This window comes from Hibiscus syriacus, unplaced genomic scaffold (assembly GCF_006381635.1).
Source record: "Hibiscus syriacus cultivar Baekdansim isolate YM2019G1 unplaced genomic scaffold, ASM638163v2 tig00110785_pilon, whole genome shotgun sequence".
NCBI classification, from domain to species: domain Eukaryota; kingdom Viridiplantae; phylum Streptophyta; class Magnoliopsida; order Malvales; family Malvaceae; genus Hibiscus; species Hibiscus syriacus.
In genome coordinates, this window is record NW_024062862.1 from 30,292 (window position 1) to 57,616 (window position 27,325).

The following is a 27,325-nucleotide window of genomic DNA, read 5'->3' on the forward strand; positions in this document are numbered from 1 at the left end:
CATACTTATTATAGTTATGTGTACTTTTTATATTAAGGTTAAATTTAGGAATATCATTGTTCAATCTTGAATAGCGTTGGGACTATATTTTTTAAGGGTAAATTACACGTTTAGTACCCAACTGTCACTTTTGTTCCATTTTGGTCACCCAACTATTTTTTGTGCAATGTCTACAAAGCTGTGGGGAGCTGGAGTGAGGAGTTAGATTGAGCGTTACTCGTTTGAAGGGAAAGTCTCTCATTGTGTACATACTTAAAGTAGCTTGGTGTGTGTATATATATTGTATGTGGGAGGAGAGGAATCATAGGCATTTTCGGGGAGTTGATAGGATAAAAGGGCTTAGGAAAAATGTAAGAAGTGATTCTGTGAATCAATTCCTTTGTCTAGCATGGGGTATCTAAAAATCCCCTAGGCTTTTGACTTTTTTTTACAAAATTTATCAATTTTTTTTGTTTTAAAATTATAGCTAAAGTTTAGTTTTAGTTTCATTTTGATTATCATTCATTAAAAAATTAATAGTAATGTTAGCATGTTACCATAAGATAATGTCATATCTTTATTGAAATAATAATAATAATAATAATAATAAATGTTACGTTAGAAGTTCTGTTGTTATTTTATTAATGGTGGGTGAGTAAAATGAAATCAAAAATAAACATTAGGTATAATTTTAAAATAAAAAATAGTTGGTTGACTAAAACTAAACAAAAATGATAGTTGACCATTGTGGAACTAAATGTGTAGTTTATCTTATTTTCAATTTCGTTAATTTTTTTTGGGAAAGATTGTATTTATTTAACAGTTAACAAAATTAAAGTGTATTGATAAATGTGAAATGGAAAATGGAAAATTTTAGTCATATACATATTATATATAAATAAAGCTATTGATGCAATCAATGAAGTTTTAAAATATGAATTTCATTGGATGGTATGAAATTTGGTTAAACATATTCAGTTTGTGAAGATTCAACTATGGAGTCTAACTCAAAATTATTATTTCATTCTTCTTTTTCCTGTCCGATTCGATTTTTTTAAAATAGATTCAAGAGACATGAATCTAACTCAAATTTCTAGACTTCTTTTATCCATGTCGTTATCCAATGAGTTTTCAACTATGATATGTGCTTTCTATCCCCGACATCCACATTTTCATTGTTAAGATCGTTCGTCGAAAACTCCGATTGTAAAAATCTGAGATGGTCCAATCATATTAAAAAAAAAAAGTTAACAACGAAAAAATAAAAATAAAAACATGATCGTGAGGATCGGTTGCAAAAATAAGTCTATTATACCTTCAGAAGTTATCTCAGCAATAATAGATTAACAAGATTTTCAGACAAGACTTCTGACAGATCAAATCAGTTTACTATGATAAAATTTAAGATATGACAACTAGATCTATTTAATTTGCCTATCTATTAGTAGCTATGATGGCCTTATCCAGACATCATCAAACATAATTACTATAGATTCTCTCGATCACTACCTTCCTTCTCAGTGAAAACACCAGCCAACAATTTCGACCGTTGCTTTTTATATAATACAAATCATATAATAAATATAAATGAAATAAAATAATACTCTATATTACAAAAGACATAATAATAAAATTACCCTCAATGTTTGTATAAATTGCCATTTTATTCCTTATTTTTTTTAACATTTTAGTCTCCAACATTTTAATTTTTTTTATCAAAACAAACTTTGTTGGACAAAAATCATTAGTTGACTAATGATCAACACATGTTGCTAACGTGATATTTTTACATGTGTTCAATTATTAACATAACATGTGGCATATCATTTCACTAAAAGTGATGACATATCATGTGTCATATCACCTAAAGTGATGATATGACATGTTTCATTTCAACAATTGAACACACGTGAAAATATCACATGAGCAACATGTGTTGATCGTTAGTTAACTAACAGTTTTCATCTAACATAATTTGTTTTTATAAAAATTAAAATGTTAAAGACTAAATTATTCCAAAAAGAAAAGATAGAAAATAAAATAATTATTTATACAAATGTTGGAGATAATTTTATTATTATCTCATTACAAAAGTAGAAAATGGTCCAATCTTAGATTTCGAATATTTGAACTCAAGTCTAACTATACTTTTTCTTGAATTGAAAAGGAGGCTTATGCCATTAAATCAACCCGTCAACATTGGTAAGATGGGAGGTCATAAGTCTTCAAACATGCTCTCATACTAAATCTCTATAATATTAATTTGAATTGATCGATTAATAAATTGAAAACTAGTGATTATAAAAAAATAGACTGAGACCCATCCAAGGAATAAAAAGCTTTGACAAGTACATATGCAGTCACGTAAAGTTAGTTAAATGCACTATCCATGCTTTATCACGGAGCCCAGCAATTAGCCGAACCAGTGAGTAGGGACTTGAAGAAGCTGAAGTAGAAGATATTAGTTTGAATCAAAGTCATAAGCCCAGGCTATCTTAAAGCCCTCGTAAACCTCCATAGTTCAGCTTCAAGTTTTGAGGTAAAATTTAGATGTTTGTTGGGGTTTTCACAAATTCATACTTACTGCCATATCAGCAAATCAACCACAACCATTTTTTGTTGATAATCAATTTGATTCTCTAAACGCTTCGAGTAGTTGAACATCATCTTCCAACAATTTCATATCGTCATCATCCAAGTTCCCTTGATTATCCTCAGGGAAATATTTCGAGTTAGCCTTAGCCACCACCATGTGTTTACACGAGGGAGCAGTTCAAGAGTTTTCTCTTTTCTGAGAGAATCACATTCCATGTTAGCTTCTGATCATTCACTATGAACAATAGCAGTCCGCTATTGTAACAGCACCTGCTATATAGCGTAGCGGTGTTGTCCGATATCGTTATTGTATGGTTGAGATATATGTAATCACTGTAATAAATGTAACGCAATCGAGAATGACACTCGCAATTTAGATCTCTTATGAACATCATTCTGGTCAATCAGGGCTTCATCGCGCCGCTGTTATTATTTTTAGGCAACCATGAGTTTTCGGAGTTCATCTATTACGAAAACGGTCTGATTACTGATTCCTGCTGATACTTTGAACAAGTCTATTTTTTTTTAATAAAAAAAGTCTTTGTTTTGTAACAAAATATGGGGAAAATAAATTTTAAAGATTCAAATGGACTGAAAAATTTTGCAGGCTTTAAGTAGTTAGGATGGATTCAGTTGGACCTAAAATTTTTGTAGATGTGTGTGTTTTGGGGCTTTTGTTTTGATGGACTCCGAAAATTCAGTCCATGTTTTCGTTTTCATCAACTCAAAATCGTTTTCTCAGTTTGAATCTGTTGTGTTCTCCATTGATCCTTCAACTCAAAGCCATCATGAGGAAAAGAGATTTATCTATTCTTATGCTCTCCTCTTTCGCCATTTTCTTCTCTCTCCAGGTTCTTTTACTCTTCATTTAATTCAGCGGACGAGCTATATGATCAATAGAAACTCCTCGGTTCTTCAATTCAATGCTAATTTTATTCAGTTTCTTTTTTTGTAAAGCACGAGGGAGATTTCTCGTTTAGAGAAGCGTGGTTGCGTTTATCCGATGAATATCCGATCAAATACGAAGCTGAGCGTCTCCCTCCACCTCTCGTCGCCGATCTAAACGGGGACGGAAAGAAAGAAATCCTCGTAGCCACTCACGATGCCAAAATTCAGGTTATTACTTATTCATTTTTCTAAACAAATTGATTTAAAACAGAAAAAAGGGGCAAATTACAAATTTACCAATTAACTTTATTTTCTCTCCTATATCACTCATTGTACTTTCAATTTTTTTAATTTACTCACAGAACATACGCTTTGACACGCTGAATTTGATAGTTGTTTCACCGGAAATGTTCCAAAACCCATGAATTTAGACTGAAATATTTTGATCTCCTATTTGTGGACTTCATAGCATGTTTCGACAAAATGGATGTCGGATTCAGACTCATGGGGACGGAACAGCCGGTTAAATTTGGGACCGAACAGCCACAAATACTAGACGACAAACAGTTGGGTTTAATTTTATTTTTTAAAATTATTTTGATATTAATAATAAAAAAATTGTATTCACACCAATTAGTGACCAAAACATGAAGGTTTAATGAGTAAATTAAAAAAATTGAAAGTACAATGATTGAAATCGGAGAGATAGTAAAGTGAGCAAATTTGTAATTTACCCAAAAGAAAAAAATGGAAATTCACTTGAAAGTTTAAATTCGATTTTGTTTAAAACTAGCTATTGGAGCCACATGCACGACGTGTCGATGAAGGATTTAGTGAAGCGCGTTTGCTGGCAGAGGTGTCTCTGTTACCTGATAAGGTCAGGGTTGCTTCTGGTAGACGTCCGGTTGCTATGGCCACCGGTGTTATAGAACGAACATATCGAAATAAACCTCAGAAGCGGGTTCTGGTTGTTGTTACTTCGGGTTGGTCTGTCATGTGTTTCAACCATAATCTCAAAAAGCTATGGGAGAATAATTTGCAGGTCTGTAATACATTTTTGGTTGATATTCCATCTTTGAAACTCGTCTTCAAATCGTGTTGTTTATGATAGAATTGTGTTTTGGTGGTGTTGGACAGGATGATTTTCCACATAGTGCACACCATAGAGAGATAGCGATATCTGTAAGCAATTACACCTTGAGGCATGGTGATTCTGGTTTAGTCATTGTTGGTGGGAGGATGGAAATGCAGCCCCATGTATGTTTTCTAAGTTCCATTATTAGCTTAGCGTTCATTCCTTCTATGGCTATCTTCTGCGAAATCTAGTTCTATATGAACTTTTTTTTATAACTTGTTAGCATTCCGGTGTTTAATATTTTCAAAACCTGGATATATGATGAGGAAAGAGTTGAAAGAGTTTCTTTTTCATTACTCTTCTTTGATTAATTAACAAGTATAACGAACATTTTTAGATGTACCTAGATCCTTTTGAACAAATCGGGATGGCAGAACGAAATGCTGAACAGCATAGAAGAAGTGCAAATGAAAAGGAGGTGGGAATCCTTGTCCTTGATGTTACACTATTGATGTATTAATTTCCATGTTTCTCAAAGGGGTTTAATATCACCTAGGAATATGTAATTGGTATAGCATCAATCTAAACTCTGTTAAGGACCTGAAAGATGCTATTTTGACATTAACCATGCGAGCTACATGATTTCTATGCACAAAATCAGCTGCATTAAGAATGAGTTGATGTCACTTCTAGTTTCAGATTCCAATAATGATACCTTGTATCCTTTATTTAGGCTTCTGAAAACTTGGGAACTGTGCATTTACGTCAGTTTGCTTTTTATGCATTCGATGGACGAAAAGGTGTAATTAGATGGTCTAGAAAGAATGAGGTACTTTCTTTCCTTTGGACAAGTTGCTATTGTCGCTCTTATCTCTTACAATTTTGCAATATCCTTCACTATATGTACCTATGCATTTTTAATTGTTGTCACCTGGTTTACAACTGTGGTGCTTTTGTCAACTATCACCTCCTTCACTATATGCTAATATGATCACCTTTCCTTTTAGAAATTGAGTTTAACATGATCATTTTGTTGGTTCAGAATTTTGAAGAAAATTCTTCAGATCTATCACAGTTAGTTCCACAACATAACTACAAGCTTGATGTTCAAGCACTCAACAGTCGTCAACCTGGTGAGGTATGCGCTAAAGCCATTTGGATAATTATATTTCTCTGAAGGTGGTTATAACCTTTAAACGCATTGGACGAAAAATGTACTGGGAGCTGAAATCTTATTTACTAATGTCTAATCATGGTCCAACCAAAAGTCCTAGGCACCTGAACTTCGCCAACTTGGTGCCTGGTTTCCTGGTTATCTTCATCCATTTTTCCATGATCCAAATTTTCACTCAGATGTAAATCTCACTTCACCTGTCGAAAAGTATGGCATTGCTCACAGATTTCTACATTTTGCTTAATGTTTTCTGATCTAAGTTTTTCTATTTCTATAATTGTAATGGTACATTTGTTTCCTTTAAAGTACTTCTGCTTCTCTATATGGTTCATGAAATCCTTTTCCTTTGAATAAAAAAATGTTTTTCCCCCCAATCTAGTTGAATATTTCCCACATATAAAATTTCTTAGACATGTTGAACTTTAGTTTGAGTGCAGGCAATTCAGAGAATCAATCCTTGGAGTTACTCCGCATCATTGGGTAAGCACATAGTAATGCATACTAATTATGACTCTTTGCTCTCTTCTTTGTATTTTCAAGAATGTTGGGGATTCATGTTAAGTCTATCTTTTGAACTAGGATAGGAGAGAAGATACATTGTTAATGTTGTCACATTTCAAGCGGCATAAAAGGAAACCACTGAAAAGAATACCTGGAAAGGCAACAATTTATCCTTTTCACAAGCCTGAGGAACACCATCCTCCAGGGAAGGATGACACCAAAAAAATTTCAAATTTTATTGGAAAAGCTGCAAAGTATGCTAGTTCAGCAAAATCAAAGAAGGTAAGTTTGCCAGTGGAATATGCATACTTCTGTGGAATCCTTCCTCTTGAAGTTCAGAAAAGACCGTAGACATAAATATTTTTTTAATTTATTTGATAGGTTTCTTCTTAGCTGTTATGCTGTGCAACAAGTTCATAGGGAATGGCACCTAATATTTTGTCTTATGCACCTCATTTCTTTTAGCTCTGTTTTCCTGTGTTGCTTTGACCCATTTTTAATGGCTGTAATGCATCAAAGCGTTATCTTTTGTTGCTGTACTTGGATATTCTTGTGCACTAGTACACCCAACTGATGATAAAATTTACTGAAAGATTTTGCTCACATTGTACTGAAAACGGTTTTACGTAAGATTTGTTTTTCAAATACATTTTCCTTTTATGATTTCTTCTAATTTTTTCCTTTTATGATTTTTATGCAGGCATTGACATTTATTCCGACCATAACAAATAATACTCGGCTCTGGTGGGTTCCTAATGTTGTTGTAGCCCATCAAAAGGAAGGGATAGAAGCTGTTCATTTGGCATCTGGTCGAACTATATGCAAGGTGAGCCTAAATCCCAATCTGTGTTTTTAGATATACGAAACCTCGGAATTCACTAAAATTGCTGAACTTATATACCATTTGTTAATATATTTCTCTAGCTGTTGACATGAATGCTAATTCTCAACCTGGAAAAAAGTAGGCCTTCTCTTGACCTTACCTTCAGCTTTTGTTTCATTCTTTTCCTTCCCACATGACGTATGCATAGAAATTGTATACAAGGACTATATTTCTTAACAAATTTGATGTGTAATGTATTTTGATTTCAACAGCTTCATCTTCAAGAAGGTGGCCTTCATGCTGATATTAATGGAGATGGAGTCCTGGATCACTTACAGGTGTGGCCTTGAACCAAATTGTTTTCTGCCGTAAACTGTGTTTTTTTCCAGAGTGCTAACTCGAAGATTGACCATGCATCTGTTCTCAGGCTGTTGGAGCCAATAGTGGTGAGCGGACTGTTATTAGTGGATCAATGGAAGTCCTGCGACCATGTTGGGCTGTGGCAACCTCCGGAGTACCTGTTAGAGAACAACTGTTTAATGCTTCAATATGTCATTATTCCCCTTTCAATTTATTCCAACATGGAGAGTTCTATAGAAGTCTCGGTCGAGGTGCAAATGCTGCGTCTTTGGAAGTGGCAACACCGATTTTCATACCTAGGAGTGATGGACATAAGCATCGGCAGCGGAAGGGGAGTCATGGTGATGTTATTTTCTTAACAAGTCGAGGAGAGGTATGCTTGGAATGTGTATACTAAACGCACCTTGTTAATATGTTTGGTCATGCATGTAATGTTTCTACTCCTACTTTTCAGTTAACCGCATACTCTCCCGGCTTGCACGGGCATGGCGCTGTTTGGGAATGGCAGCTTTTGACGGATGCTACATGGTCAAACCTTCCTTCACCTTCAGGTATGATGGAAGGCAGTACGGTGGTTCCGACGCTCAAGCCGATCTCCTTGAAAGTGCATGACAATCAGCAAATGATCCTTGCGGCAGGAGAACATTCAGCCGTATTCATTTCTCCTGCAGGAAGTGTATTAGCAACTGTAGATCTTCCTGCTACACCTACCCATGCTCTGATCGTAGACGATTTCTCAAACGACGGGCTAAGTGACCTCATTGTTGTGACGTCTAGTGGAGTATATGGTTTCGTCCAGACGAGACAACCAGGTGCCCTGTTCTTCAGCACACTGGTGGGTTGCCTTTTACTTGTGATGGGAGTAATCTTCGTCACTCAGTACCTGAATTCAGTCAAAGGTAAACCTCGTAGTTACTCTTAAGCTCTTCCAAAATGCAAAATAAAACCAGCAAAGATCACCTCGTTAATGCTATCACTTCATTTTTTTATAGCGTATATATTTTAACAAAATTGTCGCAATCTTCCAATTTTAAAGCTCGCCTAATTAATAAATTGTATTAAACTTTCATTTCAATGCATTAAAAAATTCTTTAAGTATCAATTTAAAAGAAAATATATAAATATATATTTAAGTCATCGAAATTGTTTTTTTTTCTTTTTTTAGTGCAAGAGGTCTATATGTTGAGGTCGACCTGCCCTTGTCTTAATTGTACATACTGTTGTAAATCTTTTTAATTTGAAGGGGATACTCCTTTTTGTGCTTACATAATCTTTTTCTCATTTCATTTGTAATGTAGCTTTTTCGTACACCTTTCAAATATAAAATCATGGAGGAAAATGTTATACGAATTATAATATTTTGATATGTATATGTATTTGTTTATAATAAAATTTTAAATTTATCTAATAAATATATATTTGGATTTCGAAACTATGAACTCTTTTTTCCTTTTTGGTTTCATGAATCAATTAATTAATTTGTTTTTGTTACATAAACCAACTAACTTTGATACATACACTTACAAGGTTAATTTTAATTCATTGTGCCTACATACATATTGAATTTTAATAAAAATAATCGTGCATAAAATATAAAATATTCTCTAATTAATAAATAATAACTTACCAATAAATCAATAAAAATACTTATTTATCAATAAATAAATTAATAATCCCGATAATATAATATTTTATTTTGGTAAAAAAATATTTTATAGAGGTTTTATTGTACGTCTTTATCCCATACACATGTTCCAAGAACAGGTGATGAGAATCTGCTTTACAGCTGATAGTTATTTATTAAGCAAAAGCTTAAGAGGGATCTATATTAATAATCACACCTAAAAATTAGGTTTTTTTGGGTTGCATCCGTAGGTTTTGTATGAAGATTTATAAATGTTAGTTTTAGAATGCAGCAAATTCTTTATATAAAAATTAATATTACAGTTGATTCTTATTGATAATTTAATATTATATTATATTATTTATTTTATTTTAAAAAATTGTATAAATAAAAATGTAAAAATTAAATGATTAATTTAAATATCTAAAATAATATGGTAAAGTTCCTTAGATAATGTGTTATAAAAAGAGATTGACTCATTCCGAGTGATAGATAAATTATTTGTTGGGAAGCATGTTTGTTACGGTATTTTTTAAAAGATGTTTCGATCACTTGATATTTTTTAGAAGATGTCGGAAAGATACAACGTCTTTCCTATTATTGCATGCAATTGAAATGTCAAGTTAACAAAGTAGCAATACAAAAAATACCAAATAATTCAGACGTTTTCTCAAAGATGTCGAGTAATCCAGACATCTTCTCAAAATACTTAAAAAACATTTTATTCCTACAAATAATTTTTCTAACACCTTAGATGTGTGAATCTTTTTTCAGTAATTTACGGAAACATTATTATTATGAAAAATGATATATTAATTTATATTTGTTTGGGTTAATAAAAAATAAGTGTCTAAATTATATTTCCGAAAATGTTTTAGCGTATAAAGAATTTTTCGCTAAAAATAGGTGTCTAATGTTTTCTCTGTTATCATTTTAGGTGAGGGGACGTTAATCATCGTTAAAATTCTCCGTTAAGTGACATACGTCATGTTTAGGTAATTTTGAGAATTTTTATTTAATTTTTTTTTTTAAAAAACTAAAACATTTTCAGATCTAAAAAAGACTCAAAACTTTTAAAACCTTAATTTTAATCTCTTTGTCACCGTCGGCCACCACCAACGTCGTCAATAGGCCAAACACTCAATGACGTGTGACTGACAAACCACCCATAACGAAAACCCTCATACTTTCGCAACTGATCGAACACCAAATCTCCCTAAATATATAAATTCCTAAACATAAGGAATTCAAGCCCTAAAATAAAATCTTTCATTTACACATTTTTTTGGTGTTCAATCGGTTGTGAAAAATATGAGAGTTTTGGTTATGGGTGGATGGTCGGTCACACGTCGTTGAGTGCTCAGTTGATTAACGACGTTGGTGACAGCTGGCGGTGGCAACATGATTAAGAATAAAGTTTAAAAAGTTTTGGTTCTTTTTAAGATTTAAAAAAGTTTAAGTTTTTTTAAAATGTATTTTTTTTATTTTTAATAAAAATTTCAAAATTACCATAATATGACACGTGTTACTTAACGAATATTTTTAACGGTGGTTAACATCCGGACACCTAAAATGGCAACGGACAAAAAGTTAGAGACTTATTTTTAACAAAAAAAAAATTCTTTAGATACTAAAATATTTTTTGAGATATAGTTTAAATACTTATTTTTATATTAAACATATTTGTTTTATTCCTGCAAAACTTATATACACAGAAATCAAGTATAAAAAATTAAAAATAATTTAAAATTGTGTACTTATCTCTAGGTAGTGTGAAACTATAGGTAGTAAAGAATCAATACTATTACACTAGGATAAAAATAATATATAATTATAAAACATACTGTATATTTTAAAATTTAATACAAAATGATAATTATTGTACAAAATAAATGTAACGAAATCATCTTACGAACCAAAAAGACGACAGGTAAATTTGGAAAATCATAATTTAATAAAGTTTTCATTAACAATTATTTCAATTTATGGGTTTAAATTACATAAACTATTACTGTTGACATGTGAAGGGACTAACAACCGTAAAAAAGGGTCTTAGGTGGAAGAAAGGTGATTCCGATAATTTTTAATCTGAATTAATAATGTATTAAATAGTATGTTTGTTTAATCTCTAATATATGATTATTTATAATATTTTGGATGTGTATCAATTCAGAATTATTGTGACATGTCGATAAGACATCTTAATAAGTAATGAAATACATTTAGTTAGTCATCAAATAAAAATACATGTATTTACACGTGATCAATTGACATCGCTGGCAAGTTATGATCCATTTAGATTCAGTCTAAAATTATTAGTTTTATGTTTTTTTTTAAATTGTTGGATGAGGAAAATTAAAGATTGTGATTAATTCATTATTTTTTTTCAGTAAATATCATATCATATCATACTGTTAATCTTAATATTTGATTTTCCTTATACAACAATTCCAAAATAAAATTCTTAGTTTTACGATGGAGTAATTGAATCTTGCCCTATTTAAAATATTTATTTTTAAGATAAATACTTAAGTTATATTAATTTTTTTCGTTTAAATTTCTAAAAATTGACATGTTATTGTAATTAAAAATACTTTAAATATCTAAATAAAAAATAATATATTTTAAATCTTAATTTTGATTAAAAATATTTTAAATATTTAAATAAAATATAATATATTTTAAATATTTTTTTAAAATATTTTCAATATTCAAATAATATATATATATATTGTTGTCCTCCCTATTCCCATTAATTTTGTCCTAATTAACTTATACTAATTAATGTCGTATATCTGATTTTGGTAGATGATTTTCTCTGTGAGAATTTTCAACATACATAAAATTTCAAACTCGAGCTGTAGGGATAAAGCCAAAATTCTAGTTCAAATGGAGAAAATATAATTAACAATATAAATAGAAGGAACAAAATCAAAATAAATCAAAACTTGAATGTCTAAATAAATATTTATCTCTATATATTTTTAAATAGTAAAAAAAATTAAGGGACAATGGTCTCCTAAAACTATATATAATTTCGTCTTTATATTAAATTATTTACTACTTGAATCAATTTATTGGTTAAAAAGTAATATATTTGAATTACTTATTTATAATAAAGTCTAAACAATTAGTTAAATCTAGAAAAAATAAGAAAAGAAAAAGAAAACCTAATGGATATGGCTGGTGGGGCGACACGTGGGTAATAAATGACCCTTAGATGGGAATGAGAATGCCAGGATCGCTTTCGCCTTAGCCTAACGAGGTTGTTAGTGAAATGAACGAGAAAAGACGGAAACTGTAACTATACTCGGTTTCAGTTTTATGTTTGTTCACTAAGAAACAGACGAGAAAATTCAAACATAGAGAAAGGGCTGCTTAATTAGAAAGCTCAGGAAAGAGATAGAAGAGAGAGAAATGGCATGGCGGCGTTGGCAGAAAACAGAGCTGTAAATTCTCTGTATCGTGTCTTAAATGCCTGGGCAACTACAAGAAATACATGTTAAGTCAAAAGCAAACCGAAATTCTTATCAAAGTTGAAGACTTGAAGTGTAAAAATCAGCTTTTTCTTGCTATTAGGTGGCACCGACAACAGCAAAAGACAACAACCATACTCGGTTTCAATTCTCGTTTTTGTTTTTCCGATAGGGTTAAGATTAATTTATTAGATGGCAGCGTATGCGTAGAACACATGCGAAAGGGGAAAGAACTGGCAATAACGTGTACCCATTTTGAACAAATAAATTGGGTTTCTGATATGTATTTTATGTTGCAATTTAGGTCTGGGAGAGGTTTAGAGAAGGAACAATGGCTGAGTTTTTCTCACTAGAAGGAAGAGGAATCAACAACAGCCAAGAACATCAACAAAACCAACCAGAGAGCTGGTTTTGGTACAAAAACGAGGATGTTTCCTACAAGGGTTTTGAATTATGGCAACAGCAAGAGCTTCTCCAACGCCACCAAGGCACCAGCGACGAACCCCAAAGCCAACGACTTCAAGATCTTTATGTTTCAGCAGCTGGGTTAGGTGTTGGACCTACCAGGAGCTCAACCAACATCTGCGATGATCCCTCGGCTTTTATGATGACGGGTAGTGGAGGTGGAGGAGGCACCATTAGTTGCCAAGATTGTGGTAATCAAGCCAAAAAGGATTGCATTCACATGAGGTGTAGAACTTGTTGTAAAAGTCGAGGGTTTGATTGCCAAACCCATGTTACAAGTACTTGGGTTCCTGCTTCCAAGCGCCGTGATAAACAACATTTGCAGCAGCAACTTCAGATTCCCAAAAGACAGCGAGAGAATCTAACATCTTCTTCTCTTACCTGTACTCGTTTAGCCACAAACGCGTCAGGTACAGTTTTGTTCTTGGGTGTGTGTTTTTCTTTAACTATGATACTTTATAATAACTCTCAGTGAAAGCCTTGCAGTCTCCAAGATTAAGAGGGAATTGTTTTTCCTGAAAAAAAGAATGAGAAAGGTTAAAAAATTGCGTGCAATGAAATCTACCTCCTTATTTAGCCCCTTCATCAGCTTTCTTTTCATCAATTCCTTTTATATATACTGTTTTTCAGTAACTGTGACGAATGTTTTGACCGGAAAGAAATCTTTTTTCTTCTTTCTATGCGTCCTCTCTCTCTCTCTCTCCTGTGTTTACATTTTTGTATAACCCCATTGTCTTTGCTTGTATTTCTCTCCTTTGTTTTCCACTCATAATCATGGAAACGAACTAAAACCCATTTTGTTTTATTTTCTTTTAGGGTTTGAAGTGGAGAATTTTCCTGCAAAAGTGAACTCTGAAGCGGTTTTCCGGTGCGTGATAGTGAGTAGCATTGAAGATGGTGACGATCACTATGCTTATAGGACATCTGTGAACATCGCAGGGCATGTTTTCAAGGGAATTCTTTACGATCAAGGCCCCGAAAGCGGCTACAACATGGAGGCGGCGGCGGCAGCTGGTACGAGTTCTTCCGGTGATGGAGTTCAACTTCAACCGCTTGATCTTATTACTGCTGGTCCCACCGCCGTGGATACGGTTGCAGCCAACGCCGGCGGGTGTAGCATTACACCTGCTGCTACTTCATCAAGCGCAGCATATTTAGACCCTTCCTCTCTATATGCGACTCCACTCAACACTTTGATGGCTGGTACGCAGTTTTTCCCAAATCCAACATCTTAAAAAACCACACCCAAAGTCATTTTCTTTCTTCTACGTCTCTTCTTCATTGTCTACTTTCTTGACACTTGATAGTAAAGCACTACAACATTTGATACCCACCATTGATGAAGTAGGTAGTTCTTAAAAATGTTTAAGAAAATATAAAAGAGAGAGATGCTTGGTCTTTTTCCATTGATGAAGTAGGTAGTTCTTAAAAATGTTTAAGAAAATATAAAAGAGAAATGATTGGTCTGTTTATTGTGAAAACTTGAATGCTTTAGTTCAACTCGTCAAATATAAATTCATCTATCACTGCAACTGTTGCTAGTTCTTGGTATAAAGTTTCCATCTTGAATGAAATCTAATGCTGTTTTTGTACAGCATGTGGCGTGTCAAGTGTGTCTGTAAGTTGAAGAAATATTTAATATTTTAGTGAGATTATGGGCTTTTGTTTTTAAAGTTTGGGTTGAATAATTTGGAAAAAGAAATAGATTTCTGGCTGGTTTTTTCAACTTGGGGATGCCAGTTTATATGTGGCGGAATCTTGGTTCCTTCTTTGGTTGGACAACCTACAAAGGCCACATCTTTTTCTCTAATCATGGTATGGCCGATCCAGCCATGCATATATATATATATATCATCTGCTCCATCTTTTTAATGCTTACTGCAATTTTGTTGGTAAAGAACAAAAGATCATGCAATATGGTTGCATACAGTACAGTTTCTATTCATCTGTGTTATGCTTATGAAGAAGTCTGTTTGTTTCTAATGTCAAGTTTAAAAGGCTGCAAGTGTATGAACAGAAAGACTATTAAGATTTCCCCCATTAATGACCTGTTTTTCTTAATCTCTACACAGTTCCCTTCTTCACACCTTCCGATGAGAAAATAACAAAAATAGGGTATAGGTTTAGGGTTTCTTTATTGTCTTTACACGCTTTTAACTTTTGACATGTTTATGTAGCATGTTTCAATTAATTACAGAAAGCAGCTGTTATGTACTTTGGTTCTTTCTTTGGCGACTTTATACTAAAATCATCATGTCAGTAATTAATTAACTGTCTGGCATTGTTTCAAAAAATTTTATCGATCTAATATTTTTTCTGACAATACACAAATGTTTATCCACGCCTTTTGCTGACGTGGCATGGTGCCAGCTTGGTTAAGTCACGGTATGGTGGGTATTAGATCCATAAAATTTTTTATTGATAATTTCTGTTAGAGTGATTTTTAGGTGAAAATACCACAGAATATTAAGTAAGTAGTGTTTTGTTTGTTGGAAAAAAAGCTAAAATTTAATTAGCCAATCATTTTCATTTTTGTCTGAAAAATTAAATTCTATGTTAATAAATAAAATCACGTGCCTTTTATACTTATTTTTTTTTCAAATAATTATTTATTTTCTTTTTTAATAAATTTTTTCATTAAATCATAGAAATTATATAATAAAATACTTTTTTTTATTTAATCAACCTTTTTGTGTTAAATACGTTTTTAAATTTAATTGAGTTTCAAAGTTATTATTAGATACGTTATATATATATATATATGGAGTATAAATTTTTTATACATTTATATTTTAATATGTTTTTGATACGTAGATTGATTGGATAATTAGTGAATTAATTGAATAATTAGGGGATATTAATGATGAAATATATTGTGGAATGTAAGATAATGAGAAATTATTTAGTAGAATGAGATATAAAGATCAACAAAGTAATGAGCGAATGGGGATGATTTTGTTTCATATATATTTCTATTTTAAAATTAAAATATAAAAAAGTGGAGGAATTAAAATAAGTATTTTAAGAAATCAGTTTTAAATGAATTTATTTAATTTTCAAAAATTATTTTGAACGTCTTCTTGATAATTTTATTATAGTTATTATACTTTTAATATTTTTTAGTTTGATCCTAAAAATATAAAATAAAGCTACTAGTATCTACGAATAATTTTTTTAAGATTGATTTCAATTACAAATCATTTTAATGATCATTATAAAATTAACTTCATTCTACTAAATTGATATAGAATTATGGATATTTCTTAAAGGAATTTCAACTACAATATTTTATTAATTTAACCGAATTAATCGATGTAAACAAATCATAATATAAAAAATAAATTAAAAAAATAAATCCCAATAGATGTGGGTGGAGTAATTTTCTTACTGACAAATATTGACGACTTGTTTGAGAATGACTCAATGAGATGTTTCCGTTTATAGTTTTTGTGTACCACACAAACCAGACGTTTTTACCTAAAATTTACCTTAATAAGAATTAATTACCTATCAGACATCATTTCAAAAAATTTACGAATTTAGCATCAGTCAATCTCTTGTTAGAAAGTGTATTAGATTGATAAAATTTTGTTAAACGATGCCTAACAGGTAATTAATTAATATCAGGGTGATTTTTGGGTAAAAACGTCTCTTTCTTTCACGGCTAATTATTCATGGTCTGTCAAAAATATATTCTAGCTTGATTTGGATTAAAAATATTAACTGCAGCTTTACCTTTTAACTTAATTTTAAGTTCATAGCGTGTTCCATTATGTTGATGTATGGATCACTTTGGTTTTTTTTTTGGGAACGAAATCTGCATTTTATTTAGACATGACTGTTTAAACTACTTGTAAATTAGCAGGAATTTGGTGGTATTAATTGTCTATGTAGATGGGGAGCATACAAACCCAATAATTAGCTTTCGAGTGCTGCCACACGAGTCATTTCTTTAGCATGTTGGGTCATGGACTGAATTTAATAAGGTGTATATAAACGAGTGTTACAACGTTATAATAGAGACATGACCTGTTTATATAGTGGTGTATGAACAAAAAAAGATATAAATGTTAATTGACGAAATGAAAAAAGTGTTCTTCTTTGGAGATATCAAAAGTCTTGTTGTTTAGGGTTGAAGTGGCCATTATTCTGGACATAATTTTGAGTTCCATATGCTCATTTCCTTTTGTTTTTATAATCTTTGATTTCTCATAAAATCCATTGGTGTATGCTGTGATCTTTCTATTATTTTGTTTTCAATGTTTTATTACTGTTTGCTTTGCTGCAGTTGGTTCATATGTCCAGCCAACGTTCTTTCAATTGCACCCAAGAAACTAAAATATTCTTGGTACGGTTCCTTATTGTAGAAAACTTTACCAAAAGCTAAAATTTTGATCGTTCAATGGTTATGTATATCATTCATCTTTTCTCATGTACGCATGTACGTATGTATGAATCACATCTTTCCCCGAAAGGGCATACAAAATTTATGAATTACCATGTCGGTTTTAGAGACTGTTTGCCATTGCTCACAAAATCATACAGTTTCGGTCAGAATGTCATATACCGACTGCCATTTGCATGTGAAAACTCTTAGGTGGATTCTCCATCAACAATCATTTTATTTCGAAATTCTTAACTATCAGCTACTCTCCTGGACTGGAAGAAACAATTTTATGCTCATATTTTACCCATCAAACTATGTATTGCATTACAACTTTAGTAAACATGCATGGGATGGACGAAAACAAGCAAAAGAATTGAGAGGTCGTTGATTCATTTCGGTGAAGAAGCTTCGACATTTCGTAGTTTGGAGTTATCTGCAAGAAAATAAGGATTAATTAAATAATATGTATTGGAATAATTTTTGCTTGAAATGAAAGCCACGTGTAGAACAGTCAAAAGGTCGTGTTCCCTTGGGGGGTATGTGGATGTCCGTTGAGTACGTTGTACGTAGGGTGGTGCAGTTGCAGAGAGAGAGAGAGAGAGAGATCTTGTATGGTCCCAAAACTGACTTTTATGTTGAAACGTGAATGGGTTGTGGTTTACCTTGTGGCTTTTACCTTCCATGAAAGGACCAAGTTTTAGAATTTTTTTAATGATCCATTTGATATTATGCTTTTAGCAACTTAATTACTTCACCGAAGTGAACATCATTGGTTTAGGATTCCCAAAGTATTGTCTCCTAGACAGTCACTTTTGTCCCTAAAATCTTCCGGTGGAATGTATCTTTGAAGCGACAAACAATCAATATAGCATTGTGTGTTTCTCTGAACCAAAATTCTAAACTAATCTCCTCTCATCCTCGTATCTTTGTCCTTGTCGTCCAACATATCTAAACTAAACATAGCTAACTCCTTTGATCACCTGAGCTTCCAAGGAATTCATATTCTCCGAATACAGGAGTACCGTAGCTTTTGAGTCAGTTACAATGTATATAGATAAGATATTTGACATACTCACATGATCTATTAGAACGAAATCCAAGATCTGACTACCATATCTATTTAGCATGATGACCTACGAGAATTAGTCATAATTATCCTATGTATGATACAACGAGCTAGGACAACTATAAATATCTCTCAATCATTGCTTTCTCATTAATTTCTATCATCTCTCCTTATACTCTTATATCTCTTATAGAGAAATATCGATCAATGGTCGTTATTTTATTGATCATGATTTTTTGTCCAAAATAAAAGAATGAACCGTCAACGACTTATGAGATAAACTTATTCTTATCAGTAAGGCGTTAATATGATGTTCATTGTAAATGCAGAACTTTATATTAACAAACTGACTAAGTTTATCCAAATTTGAACCCCTTCCACAAACCACAAAGAGAAAACATATAGATGCAATTACTTGAATTAGTTGCAGTTTAAGGCTGGTGAGAATTGAAAGCAAAACATATAGATGTAATTATTTGAACCCAAAACCTCTAAATAGAATAATATCACTCTTTATTACCGTCCAGGAAATTCAATAAGTTCAGAGATCCAAATGCTTTAAAAGAATCACTCTACAACTAATCATATTCTGCTCCCAACAAATGTTCTTAAAGTGCATTCTAGTGTAAAACTGCCAACGAAGGAATGCTTAGAAAGTCAAAGAAAATAAATGTATTTAAAGCACCGTTAGGTTACAAGGTTGTGCCAGTTGGATGCCTTTTATTATATGCTTAAGACTAAATTGGAATTTGGAACAATGAGCTCATAATTTGATTCCCAAGTAACAAACAAGATCATGTTGGCAGCTTCAGACTCTGAACCCACCATACTAGTAAAAAAAGCAATATGTGCGTTAATATCGACCAAAGAGGTTTTTTGTGGAGTATTGAACTTGTTAAGACCATTAAAATTGGCCCGATCTTGGAGAATGCTAGAGAACTTGTTCACATTGACCTTGGTGAGAAGGCAAGTGGCATCCTATAAGGAAGATTATGGAGGAATATTTTCATATATGGCGTGATCACTTATCCAATGAAAAAAAATACATTAATTGATGTAATTTGATAGGATTTGATAATCTTTCCTTAGATGATTTGAGCTTATCTTTATCGTTGATGTAAATATATCTAAACCATTAATTGTATGAGGACTCAACTATAAGTAGAGACTTCTAACCTCATTTGTATTCATTTCATTCATTTACATTCTCTTCATGAGTAATATAAGAAGCATTTACTTTAAGGTTGATTTAGATGATCGACTCAAGCTTCAACATATAAGGTCATAAGGATTCGTTAGTCAAAACTCTAATTATGTGACAAGTGGTTTCATGCAACTTGCATTTTTATTCGAGCTTGGTAAATATTTACGTTCAAACTAGTTATTATGATGATCAAGCTAGTTCGTGATAAAATAGTGATCGAGATGGCACAATAAGGAAAAGTTGGCGTTTCTACAAAAAAAAAGTAATGAAGACCCATAGCGAGAAACAAAAGAAGGAAAGTCCAATGGACTTGGTGGTGTCTTGGGTGTCCAAGTTGAGGAATCCTTGGTGGAGAAAAAGGAGATAGTGAAGGCAATAGAGGACGCCTTGGTGGATTCATACGAGAGCCTTGAAGCGATGAGATCATGTCTAGAAGAGCTGACGAGAGAAGAGCACAATGATAAAGTTCAAGGCTTCTTCAAGCAATTGATGGACACCATAAACAAGAAGAGGGGCGTCCTATCAGCATTAGAGAGGGGGTCACTAGACTTGAAGAATTCAGGGTGGAGGCTAAAGAGATCCAATATGTTGTGGAGTCATGACTTGACAAGTTAAGTCTATGGATGACAAGTTCAAGACGAGACACAATATGTTCTCAATGAGTTGAAGACAAATCAAATGAGTAATGCTCTGGAAGCCAAGGTGGTGGTTTTGAGGAAGGTGATGGATGAGCTCAAAAGAGAGTTACTCATTTGCAAGGTCGTAATGAGTGAAAAAAGAACGTTTATAACCTTTTTAGAGGGACTGAGACCAGAGGCCAAGCTCGAGGTGGGGTAAGAAAGTGCCTAAAGCCCTTCTGAGGCCATAGTTGTAGCCAAGTTGTTGGCCGAGCTTGATAGAGACAAGCCAACCAACATTGAGTTGTTTAAGCATACACTAGAGATTGCAACAATGATAGGGGAGACCATGTAGAGGGACAAACAAGAGATGGCAAAGAAATCTCTTCTAGTGGCCAGGAGAAGCCATCAATTGGGCATAATCGTTGAAAGCAACCGAGGAAGAATTACAAGGAAAAGCATATACGGATGAAGAAGGATATTAAGCCGTTAAAGTAATACTTCTGTGATGGTCCCCATTTGATATGATGATGTCATGAGAAGAATCACCTTGATGTCATCGTCAAGAAAGAGGGTAAGCAAAAAAGAGAAATAGAGATTTGGTGCAGTTGTAAGTGTCCAAGTAGTCAAATCGAGGGTGAAGAGAAATCAACTGAAGTTATACTAATGTAAGGGTCCAAACAAGTTGCGAAGATGCTCACATCGAGTCAAGTTACCCAAGAGGAGGGACAAGGCTAAGTGTAACAAGCTGTTAGTGTATATAAATGCATGGCATATAAGTACTCGTGTAACTGTTGTGCATGATGGTTGTGCAGCTGAGGATTGGTTCACTGCAGCTGATCAGTTGAAGCAGTTAGTTTGTTGTGAAATTAGTTACATCAGTTTCAGCTATAATACTAGCTATAAATACTCTCCTTGAGAATTGTAATACACACTCTTGAAGATAATGAATTTCAGAAGTTCTCTTTTGTTTATTCTCTTTGTTCTTACTTTTATAGCTTAGACATTTGTTCTTAATCTTTACATGGTATCAGTTGTCAAAATGATCCTGCAACTTCTGGCTTCTTCTTTTCTTGGAGGTTCTTGAAGGTTCTTGCATTTCTTTAAAGATGGTGGACTTGCAACAAGCTGGAGTTCAGTCTCCGGTGAATACCACAGTTACTTCAACGTCATATGGTTCTTCAGTTCTGTCCAGTGTTCAACATATACCCAAATAGGATGTCATAAAGCTTACCGAGTCAACATATCTTCTTTGGAAGCATCAGGTGACCCTTATAATTGATGGCTATGGATTGTTGACTTACATCTCTGGTGATAGTCCTGCTCCATCTCAATTTATTACAAATGAGTCTGGGCAGCTTGAGGAAAATCCAGTGTATCCTGTGTATAGGCAACAAGAAAAGTTGCTTGCTTCGTGGTTGTTGACAACAGTTAGCATGGAGGTTTTGCCACATCTTACGGGGCTCACATCTTCTCGCATAATCTGGAATACAGTTTCAAGATTGTTTGGAGTCCGTTTTAGTGCCAATATTTCTTCTCTTAGACACAGTTTGCACTCTCAGAGGAAAGCTGGCTTGACTATGAGTGATTATTTAGCCAAGATCAAGACAATCTGTGATTTGTTGAATACTGAAGGTTGTGTTGTACCTGAACAAGAACAAGTAAGTGTGATTCTTGCTGGATTGTCAATAGAATTCGAGTCCATTATTGCTATAGCATCTTGTGATGTAGTGTCACTAGATAGTCTCACTGAATTACTCCAGGATTGTGAGGCTAGGCAGAAAGCTTTTTGAAGAGATGGAATTGCTGCAAATATGGTTGTGCAGCCGAAAGAAGAGAAAGGGACAAGGTATCAGGCTGCCACTAAAACAGATACAACAGAAAAGCAATTTTATTCGGGATATCAACAGGGAAGTCAGCAGGGAGGCTCTCACGGTTCGAGGCAATGGAAGGTTTAATAATTCAAATAGACCACAGTGTCAGTTGTGTGTAAAGTTTGGGCACATTGTTCAGCGGTCGAGGTAGGGGAAGGTTTGGTCGAGACAGTTCTTGTAAATGGACATGCGTATAGTCACACGTTGCAATCTCCTGTCTTTTACCACTATCCATCTAGCTTCATGCATGGTATGCCCTATGCTTTGACTCGCCAATGACTGCCTTACTCCTCGAGTCAGGTAATGAATACCTTCCCTAGGGACTGTGGAACTCATCCTACAAAAATAGAAGGACAAGAGTCATTTGTTCGTACTGCACCTACAGCTTTTGTATCCACTGTGCCTAGTATGGCAGCAGCTCACAGTGCTCCAAACCACTCCAATGCTTTGTGGTATTCAGACACTGGTGCCACTTATCACATATCAAATGATCTTATACCGTTCAATTCAGGTATGTCATACAAAGGTAACGACACTCTTTTAATGGGAAATGGTGAAGGAATTAAAATTGATCATGTTGGTCAAGGCTTTTTGTCTTCTAGTCTTAGACCTCTGGTGTTACAGAATATGCTACATGTCCCACACATTAAGAAGAAGTTGTTGTCAGTACCTCAATTCACTTCGTGATAACAATGTATTTATTGAGTTTCACCATTTTGAGTGCTTGGTGAAGGATGCACAAACTTAGAACATTATGTTGAGAGGGAAGCCCACACGTGAAGGTTTATACCAGCTGCTACCGTATGAAGAAAAGAAATCGTGTTACATGGTGAATAATGTGACCAAGGCTTCAAACAGTTTGGAACTTTGACATAGGCGCTTAGGACACTCCTGTGAGAAGACTGTCAAAGATGTTATGAAAATGTGTAATGTTTCTTCTAGTGAAAACAAATTGAACAATGTTTATTCTGCGTGTTTACAAGGCAAGGCTCACAAGCTGCCTTTTTGTGATTCGTTGACTGAATACAAAGAAATATTTTAGCTGGTTGTGTCAGATGTGTGGGGACCTGCACCTATAGTTTCGACTGAGGGTTATGCATATTATGTATCATTTATTGACGTGTTTAGCATACATACCTGGGTGTATCTAATTAGAAAGAAATTTGAAGTCAGCCAATGCTTTCTCAACCTTGTTAAAATTGCTGAGGTTCAGTTTGGGAAGAAAATCAAAGCATTACAAAGCGATGGTGGAGGTGAATACCAAGCCCTGAAGAGTTGGTTTTTTACTAATGGTGTACAGCATCGAATCTTATGTCCCAGCACGTCAGAGCAGAATGGGAAGGCTGAACGTAAACATCGCCACATTATTGAGATGGGACTAGCCATGTTAGCTCAAGCATCACTGCCAATAAAGTTCTGGAGTCATGCTTTTACTATGGCAGTATATATCATAAACAAGCTTCCATCTGAGACCATTTCTGGCAAGACCCCGTTTGAGGTTCTCTATCAGAAAGCTCCTGACTACTCCGGAATGAGAGTGTTTGGGTGTGCTTGTTTTCCCTTATTGAGACCGTTTAATCAACATAAATTGGATTTTCGGTCAAGGCAGTGTGTGTTTCTTGGGCCCAGCACCTCATATCATGGATACAAATGTCTAGACAGTGATGACAGAGTCTTTGTGTCTCGATATGTGAGGTTTGACGAGCAAGTATTTCATTTTGATAAGAATCAATACAAGTTCCATAGACAGGAAATTGTCACTGCTGGACAATTGCCTATATTTTATAATAAGCGTGGAGCCACACTATTTAGCAGTCATCATAATGCACATGGGGTTGGGGCCATTTCTAATGACACACATGGAGCCACCTCGTCTTTTGCACATTGTGATAACCTTGGGACCACACCGCTTGGAGCTATTCGAGATAATGCTCATGACCATGGGACCATGCCGCTTGGAGTTATGCGAGGTATTGCGCATGAACATGGGACCATTCACCATAATGTGCATAATGGTGTGCAAAGTCCAAGTAATGCGGCAGCTCATGATAATGGAAATAGTGCGAGCAATGGGGCCGATAATGGTGGTAGTGCGCATATTCTAAGTACTCACGATAGTCCAAGAAATGAAGGCACACGTGATGGTTTAAATAATAATGTGCATGTTGAATGTGATAGTGCGCATATTCCCACTCACAATAGTCCAAGAAATGATGGCACACGTGATGGATTAAACAATGTGCATAGTGCACATAATTCAAACATTTTTGAATTGGTGAATGCACATGGTGATAGAGCCACAAAGAATGGTGCACATAATTCAAACATTTTTGAATTGGTGAATGCACATGATGATAGGGCCACGTCGAATGTTGAAAGTGGTGGTGGTTCACATGGCAACCAATGTGCAGAAAATATTAATAATGAGAGTAATTTAATGGTTGTTCACATGGAATCCAAGAAGAAAGTCTTGATGATGGTAATTATGGGAGTAGTTATCCTGCACATGGGGTCCATGAAGAGAATCACGATGGTAGCAATTGTCGTGGCAGTTCACGTGGGGTTCAAGAAGAAAATGGTACAGTAGAGCCATGTATTGAAATCCAACGCAATGTGGAGAGTGGTGTACCACAAGCTGTCTCCAATGTACATCCTATGGTGACCAGGAGTAAGCATGGAATCTGGAAGCCAAAAGTTTATAATGTTGTAAGTTCAGATCGAGAGCCAGCTAATATCACAGAGGCATTGATGAGTCCTCTTTGGAAAGAAGCTGCACAAGAAGAGTATGATGCACTGGTGAGGAATGGCACGTGGACACTAGTTCCTCTTCCTAGAGATAGGAAGACAGTAAACTGTAAATGATATTTCGTATAAAGAGAAATACTGATGGCTCGATTTCAAGGTACAAAGCACGCTTGGTGGCGAAAGGTTTTTCTTCAAAAACCAGGGATTGATTTTGATGAAGTCTTCAGCCCGGTGGTTAAGCCTGCAACGATCAGGGTAATAATTTCCTTGGCGTTGTCATGAGGGTGGAAGCTGAGACAGGTTGATGTCAATATTGCTTTTTTGAACGGGCTGCTCACTGAAAAGGTGTATATGACTCAACCACCAGGGTATGAGCAAGGCAATTGTGAGCTGGTATGTAAACTACACAAGGAGATTTATGGGCTGAAACACGCACCGAGGGCCTGGTTTGAGCGACTGAAGGCATACCTACAACCTGAAGGTTTTTGCCTAGCTAAGTTGAATGCCTCTCTTTATGTTCGAAAGACCTCGGATAGCTTGGTGTACTTACTGGTGTACGTTGATGATATCATCTTAACAGGGGATAAAGAGGTGGTTGTTCAAAGTGTTATAGACAAACTGAATGCTCATTTTTCGTTGAAGGATCTTGGACCATTGAATTTTTTCCTAGGAGTGGAAGTCAGTTATGAAGGTGGTGATGTTATTTTGAGTCAACAAAAGTATATCCAAGACCTTTTACAGAAGCATGGTTTTGGTGAGGTGAAAATTCTTCCCACTCCTATGGTCTCTAACATCAAGCTGTCATCCAAGGAATGAACACCACTTGAAGATGTTGCACGATACAGAAGCATCGTAGGTGCCCTGCAGTACATTGTGATCACTCGACCTGATGTGGTGTTTGCTGTGAACAGGGTGTGTCGATTCATGCAAGCCCCATTGGATGTTCATTTTCTGGCAGTCAAGCTAATACTTCGTTACCTACAAGGTACTGCTGACTTTGGACTGTGTTTTACACCCTCCTCAAGAATGGCTTTGATTGGTTTTGCAGATGCGAATTGGGGCTCAGATGTTGATGATAGACGGTCAACCTCAGGGTTATGTATATATTTTTGTGGGAACCTGGTCTCGTGGAGTTCTAGAAAGCAACAGGTTATTGCACGTTCAACTGCTGAGGCTAAGTACAGAAGTGTGGCTTGTGCAACTGTTGAGATGGTGTGGCTTCGATCGTTGTTGAGGGAATTGCATGTAGTTTCACATGGCAAGGCCACATTGTGGTGTGATAATACAAGTGCAGTTGTAGTTTGTGCTAATCATGTTCTTCATTCCAAGTTCAAACATGTTGAGTTAGATCTGTTTTTTGTCCGAGAAATGGTGGCTATGGGACAGCTACAAGTGCATGAAGTTCCTGCAATCGAGCAGGTTGCTGCTGTGCTGACCAAGCCTTTATCATCACCTTTGTTTCTCAAACATTGACAACGGTTGCTGGTGGTGCAACTTAAGAGCAAATCAGTTTGAGCTTGAAGAACGTTTGAAGTTGAAGATTGCAAGGGGAATGTTAGTATATATGAACTTTCATTTCATTTTGGGTTTGAATGAGCATTGATCATGTTTGTGCTTCTTGAGTTTGAAGAAGGTTTGAAGTTGAAGATTGCAAGGGGAATGTTAGTGTATGTAAATGCATGGCATATAAGTACTCGTGCAACTGCTGTGCATGATGGTTGTGCAGCTGAGGATTGGTTCACTACAGCTGATCAGTTGAAGCAGTTAGTTTGTTTTGAAATTAGTTACATCAGTTTCAGCTATAGTACTAGCTATAAATACTCTCCTTGAGAATTGTAATACACACGCTTGAAGATAATAAATTTTAGAAGTTCTCTTTCGTTTATTCTCTTTATTCTTACTTTCATAGCTTAGACATTTGTTCTTAATCTTTACACAAGCCTGCAAGGCTTGGTTCGATGATGTTGATTTATGCTAAATCTAGTTAAGGTCAATAGCATAAATACTTGGTCATGTGTGAGAGAGTTATCGTTAAGCTTGTCGAGGTTGTTCCTAAGGAGCAAAACATCACTTTGGAGGCCACTGCTTGAGAAGGGTGAGAAAACCCAAGCCATAATACAACATGTAAACCATGGAGACACTACCCATGGGTAAGGTGGAAGGAACATCAAACTTTGTGGAAGAAAAGCCGATGCAATAAAGAACATCGAACTTCACTGAGAAAAGGTCAATGCAAAGGGCATTAAACTTCGTGGAGAAATAAAGGTTTACTTAATTTAGAATAAATACGATGACAATGAGGTTGATAATCGTCGTAATTGTCAAATAAATAAACCTAATTCTCAATTTAAATAAAAAAATAAAATAAATAGAATATTATAGAGAAATAGGGTCGATCCACATAGACTAAGGAATTTGCAATTAATCTAATTTGATCTCTAACCAGAAAATATGCAAAATAAAATAAAAGAG

The 27,325-nt window shown here is 34.5% G+C and overlaps 2 protein-coding genes across 4 annotated transcripts; both read left to right on the plus strand.

Annotated features, from left to right (window-relative positions):
• The first annotated feature begins 3,238 nt into the window (after positions 1-3,238).
• LOC120140478 lies at positions 3,239-8,353 on the plus strand. Of its 3 annotated transcripts, XM_039155462.1 has the most exons (13): positions 3,239-3,425; positions 3,532-3,690; positions 4,256-4,504; positions 4,600-4,719; positions 4,935-5,015; positions 5,271-5,366; positions 5,580-5,675; positions 6,138-6,191; positions 6,291-6,494; positions 6,913-7,038; positions 7,308-7,373; positions 7,463-7,768; positions 7,850-8,353. In XM_039155462.1, exons 1-13 carry the CDS (start codon positions 3,279-3,281, stop codon positions 8,315-8,317), a joined length of 2,172 nt encoding a protein of 723 aa, XP_039011393.1. In that variant the 5' UTR covers positions 3,239-3,278; the 3' UTR covers positions 8,318-8,353. The 3 variants fall into 3 exon arrangements, with proteins under 3 accessions (XP_039011393.1, XP_039011395.1, XP_039011394.1); XM_039155464.1 differs by lacking the exon at positions 6,913-7,038; XM_039155463.1 differs by lacking the exon at positions 5,271-5,366.
• A 4,359-nt stretch (positions 8,354-12,712) lies between these two features.
• LOC120140480 (protein SHI RELATED SEQUENCE 1-like) lies at positions 12,713-14,296 on the plus strand. Its single transcript, XM_039155467.1, has 2 exons — positions 12,713-13,370; positions 13,777-14,296. The coding sequence occupies exons 1-2, from the start codon at positions 12,827-12,829 to the stop codon at positions 14,193-14,195; spliced, it is 963 nt and encodes a 320-aa protein (XP_039011398.1). The 5' UTR covers positions 12,713-12,826; the 3' UTR covers positions 14,196-14,296.
• The last annotated feature ends 13,029 nt before the right edge of the window (positions 14,297-27,325 follow it).

Bases quoted from the DNA above. Each gene is read 5' to 3' on its own strand.
- LOC120140478 (XM_039155462.1), top strand. From the start codon at position 3,279: ATGTTTTCGTTTTCATCAACTCAAAATCGTTTTCTCAGTTTGAATCTG. The intron at 3,426-3,531 runs GTTCTTTTACTC...TTTTTTGTAAAG, and splicing joins CCATTTTCTTCTCTCTCCAG to CACGAGGGAGATTTCTCGTT. The intron at 6,495-6,912 runs GTAAGTTTGCCA...ATTTTTATGCAG, and splicing joins GTTCAGCAAAATCAAAGAAG to GCATTGACATTTATTCCGAC.
- LOC120140480 (XM_039155467.1), top strand. From the start codon at position 12,827: ATGGCTGAGTTTTTCTCACTAGAAGGAAGAGGAATCAACAACAGCCAA. The intron at 13,371-13,776 runs GTACAGTTTTGT...ATTTTCTTTTAG, and splicing joins TTTAGCCACAAACGCGTCAG to GGTTTGAAGTGGAGAATTTT.